The sequence below is a fragment of the Montipora capricornis genome, chromosome 5 (genome assembly GCF_036669925.1).
Source record: "Montipora capricornis isolate CH-2021 chromosome 5, ASM3666992v2, whole genome shotgun sequence".
NCBI lineage: Eukaryota > Metazoa > Cnidaria > Anthozoa > Scleractinia > Acroporidae > Montipora > Montipora capricornis.
Window position 1 is genome coordinate 10831851 of NC_090887.1, and position 5000 is coordinate 10836850.

Genomic DNA, 5000 nt, shown 5'->3' on the forward strand with positions numbered 1-5000 from the left:
AAATAACAATATTTTTTGTTTGTCCCTCCAAAATTCTGTATATCCTTGGCTACAAAGAAAAAGGCATGTGATGCTCAATTTGTGTGAAACAAAAAGAACAATGCCAAGTTAGACCCAGACCATTCTTGACATCACCCAATATATAAAATGGCATGTGGGACATATGACCCACTTTGACTAATTTCTAGATTGAAAACTGCCCCTCGGCCAATTACACCTCTATTCTTGATAAGCCCTCATCCCAGCCAATAAACGTAAGGGCGTTCGCGCGAAATTTTTCTAACATTGATTTTTCCTGCAAATTTTACCATTTGCCCAAAAGAACACCCTAAATCTGAAAAAAACCGGCTTCTTTGCCGAATAAGGCCACAGTGTCTGTAAGCCCAAAAATATTGCAATTACATCTTCGAAGTGAAATGTTCTTTACCAAATTTTGTTTAAGTGGACCCATCAAGTAAATTTAGTTAACTGTTGAGGTTCCTTGAAGAACAAGTTCGCATTTAGCGACCATAGTTTCATGCGCCTTGCAGCCTTAAGATGGCAGGATTCCACGTCCCGAGGACAGAAATCTTGAATTTTTTTTTAACTTCCCACATTGATTTTTTGTTCATTTTTGGCCAATGTGGAGATAATTGTAAATAAGATCTGTTTCTGAAAAGAAAAGTAGGGGTCACCGAACATCCAAGATCGTTAAATTCAAGGAAAGCTAGAGCAATGGCCATCTGCCCTATCATTGTTCATTTTAGTACTTAGCACGTGCGCCCGATGCATGACGTGAAAGGGCATTTGCGTGCGCTGTAAGGATGCGCAGTAGCAATGGGCGCGAACGTCCTTAAGCCCCGTCAGCCAATCAAGAACGACTCCATTCTTTCGACATCAAGGTGATCTTTCTGTTAGCTACAGGGTAACAGTGCATCTTACCTCGTCGGAATCCAAAACACTCGGCAGAACCCTGGAAGAAATGGCCAAACAAACACTTAACTTGTTTTGAAGTACCATCAAAACTTTGTGTAGCACGAAGAAGATTTAAAAAACACGATGTTAAGAAACAAATGCAATGTCATAGGGTTTTCACTAAACGCAATTTTACTTACACATCAGCAGCCGAGCTGGGAATATTTTCTTCCACCCATTTTAGATCATCTTCCTGCGAAAAGAAAGGTATGTATTTTGGCACGTTTCTTAACCGTTCTTGTCCTGACAACAACGCGATATGATCAAATATTTGAGGCTGTGACGGAAGCGAGTACCCGTTGACGATAGCTTTTCAATGTTCTCTCCAAGTATCCACTTAATTCGCTCATACCAGTTCTATTGCTGGAATGTTGAAACACACTTTCCATGTCGAAGGACTTGGAGTAATCGCGAAATTATTACAATAACTGGAAATATATGTTTTAGTGTAACGTTCTCGTAGCCGTCGTTATTGCTTTACGCTCCCTACCATCTCGATGAACCTTTCCAAATTGTCCATATTGTCCTTATTGCACCAGTATTGAGAAAACTACAATGCATCTATTGTGCTCATGCGTGGTCGCCAGATGGTTTGGCGCGAATTTATCGATTGGTACAACTCTCATCATTCGGAAAAAATATCCGCTCTTTCCGAAAAAGAAATTGTATATAGTGTGCTGAACGGGTGGTCGTCTTCTTCAATCCTCAACCACTTAATCCTCATCGGGAAGTACTTTCTTTATAGTAATGCGCTTGAGGAAAATATAAAGTTTCAATTTGTAGACTATGTTAATTTTGTTTATGAAAAATTAAGAGTGGAAAAATATATTTCGGTCATGACAAATACCCAGACTGCTTTTGTTAAAAAATGGCATAGGTTTCTCGAGTGACATATTTTGGTGTTGTTCACTAACTGTAAGTCAATTCAAGTGTTTTGATCTGCAAATCTGTAAATTGTATTTTGCTGATTGTAAAAGAATAAAATTAAAGATAAAAAATAATTCTCGATGAACCTTCGCATAACGAGTTTTCAGAAAAAGACTGAATCTTAACTACTCTCCGATAACAACACTCAAAAAGATAATTGCTTGGCCAAAAACAAGTAAACACTGCGAAGCAAACTAAACGTTTGCCTGATCATATGACAAAACGCTTATTGACTGAGAAAAGCCAGCTGACCAGCTGAGGAATTGTAACTTGTAGCTCCAAGTGTAGAGACTTACTGGTTTGTGTTTCCTCTTCGAGTCCCCATTGATGTGAACTTCAGGCACGTTTTTCACATTTCGCATTTTCATTCCATCTGAAAGAATAGACAATCTTTAGTTCTCCGTTTACAAAAGGCAGAATGAGAAGCCCCATCAAAGGTAAAAGTTATCGCAGTACAACTCACCAAACGCATCAGACAGAGTCATGTTGTCATCTTCGTCCTCTTCATCGCCAAAGTCAACAATGGGCGTGAACGCATATCTGAGAAGAGACAGGAACAGGGAATTTAAGAAACGACCACAGAAATAAGAGCGCTACTTTAAGATATAACTTTGAAGATTATTCCGTCTTTTTCACCTTGTACAATAAAGACGAACTATCTTATATCATTGACAATAAAGTTGACAGTTACTTGTGAAAATACATTGTTCGTGGTTAGTCTTACGAAACTCGTTTCATCCCGACCAAGGGACACATCGCAGACCTTTCTGCTTCGCAAACTCGTTGGGCATCACCCAAAGTCCCGTTCGCTATAATAGTCATGGTACGAACGGTTTTATGGTGAAGACAAAAATATCAACTATTCATTGTTGTACACTCATGTTGCCATCAAAACCAACAATTTCTGAATACGACAAAGAAATGTACGAAAAAGCGTGCCGCACGTCTATAATGTTTTTGTTTTGTGGTGATGCGGTTGCCGTCGTAATTGCTTCAACTCCCTTCTCACAGAATAGCCCTTTTCACGGTTAGGTTTTCTCATTTGCATTACAATATAATCTAGCATGTATGTGAGGCAATTTCGGGCTATGTAGTTTTAACCCGAAATTGATGAAGGGGTAGTTTCTAAAGAAACTGTGGTGCTGCGTCGGTGGGGAAGTAGTATACAAAAATTTGGTTTTATTAACCCGAAATTGCCTCGCATTCACGTTAGATTACATTGTAATGCAAATGAGAAAAACTAATCGTGAAAAGGGCTATTAACCAAATTTAAGGTTTGTTCGACAACGCAAGGATGCGGAATTGAACCGCTAAATATCTATCTTCATTTGAAATTCGTGTGTACTAATAAAACATTATAGGACGATTCGCCCCTTCAAGACAACGACGACACAATGCAAAAATCGGGGTAGACTTTCATATACCGGACTCAAATGGTGATAACAAAAGAACCATTGTTATTGCGATTAGGCCTTGCTAGTTAGGTATTATTATGTTCGCTTTGTTCTCTTGTTTCCTGAGCGTAAATTAGTTGTGGTTACAGTAGTTTTTTTACCCATGGGTAAACAGCGTTTGCCCGAAGGCAAGGAGGACGTTTTTGTGTGTAACCGCTTTCCCTAGTCCGAAACTGCCCAAGGGTTATTTCCAAGGATACATAAAAAAGAACAAAAGAACTTCCCATGACAGTTCCTGAACTAAAAAGTACGGTTTATCTGCTCCCTGAGGTGGCTTGGCCAATCATAAACCAGAACGTAGCTAATACACGAAATTCCCTAATATTAATAGACCTTATTCACGATGGCCGCCATGTTGGATTTGCTATTATCATGCAAATTAGCCACACACTTCTGAGGAGGCAAACAACACAAGTTCGCGAGGTTATAACGAATATGTTAGCCACACAGATAATTTGTTTCACGTTCATTGAATGTTTATCACCTAATTAGTAAAATAGAATGATAACACAAATTACTTCGACGTTTTTTTTAGTAAAAAATGAAAAGCTAACGAAGTAGGAAGTTAAACTGTCAAAGGCAATCAAAAGATATATAATTATTATAAAAGGTACTTAATTCTATATACTAAAATGGACTTTGAGCAATGTTATTTCAATATTTTGACGAGCCGATTTTCCGCAATTTGCCTTTTTTCCAATGTTTGCCCCCTATCATAACACATGGCTAATTTGCATGACAATTTGAAAACCAACATGGCGGCTATCGTGAATAAGGCCTATTAGACCCTATTATTTTACCTTCAGGGGAGTCTTTTACTGTGTAACCGCATCCCCAAGGGTAACATTAAATCTGAGCTGAACCAAACCCAAGCCATTTACCCTCCGGAAGTCCCCAAACCCAAGGAGCGTGTAACCACAACTATTACTTCGCATCCGGTAAAATGAAAGACCGCCAAAAATCGCTAAATACTCATAATAGCGCAAAGTTAACAACGTATTCAGCTATTGCGCTCACCGCGAACACCATAGCTGATACAAGTTGCTAAAAGTTGAAATTTTGAGGTTTGAAGGGATAAGACATTGTTTGATTTATGAGGGGGAACGTTCTTTAGAATCAAACGGTTTTTCGTTCGTAAGAAGTCCCACAATAAGTTTGTAATAAATGAAATGTTACTGACTAGAGACGTCTTGACATTATCCCTCAACGTCCAATCGGATTAAATCCGCGCCAAACTATTTTCGTGACAATGCTTAGTTTTATTGTTATCATTTTGGAACAAATTTTTGACCAAAAACTAACTGCTGGTTAATACCGGCTATACCTCTGATTGTTGGCTGTTGGACGCCACAGCACCATAATCACCAAAAGCACAATGGAAAACAGAAAATGCCAAAAGGCTTCATCAAGCCACAACTCAGACCAATCCTGCAAACATTAACAAGGAAAATGAGGAAAGACTGCCTACAGTTCCAGTTATCTTTGAATCAACATTCGGTGCTTAAAAACGAAGATGTACAATGAAAGAGGTTCCTTCACGCTCTGCTTTTATTCGAATTCATTCCAGCACGTCTCATTATCCAAGATGGCGATCAACAAACGGTAACAAAGAGTCGGAACCTCCAAAAAGATATTTCTGTGTTCCAGTACCCGCAGAAAGAACCG

At 38.9% G+C, this 5000-nt stretch overlaps 1 protein-coding gene across 1 annotated transcript in view; it reads right to left on the reverse strand.

Moving 5' to 3' along the window:
• The window catches only part of LOC138049434 (transmembrane protein 87A-like), a 39326-nt gene that overhangs the window by 5356 nt on the left and 28970 nt on the right, over window positions 1–5000 (reverse strand). Inside the window, exons 19-23 of the mRNA XM_068895702.1 lie at window positions 4660–4763; window positions 2345–2421; window positions 2178–2254; window positions 1095–1147; window positions 922–952 (exon numbers count right to left, since the gene is read on the reverse strand). Coding sequence (XP_068751803.1) covers window positions 922–952; window positions 1095–1147; window positions 2178–2254; window positions 2345–2421; window positions 4660–4763 — 342 coding nt within the window. The remainder of the gene's footprint in view (window positions 1–921; window positions 953–1094; window positions 1148–2177; window positions 2255–2344; window positions 2422–4659; window positions 4764–5000) is intronic.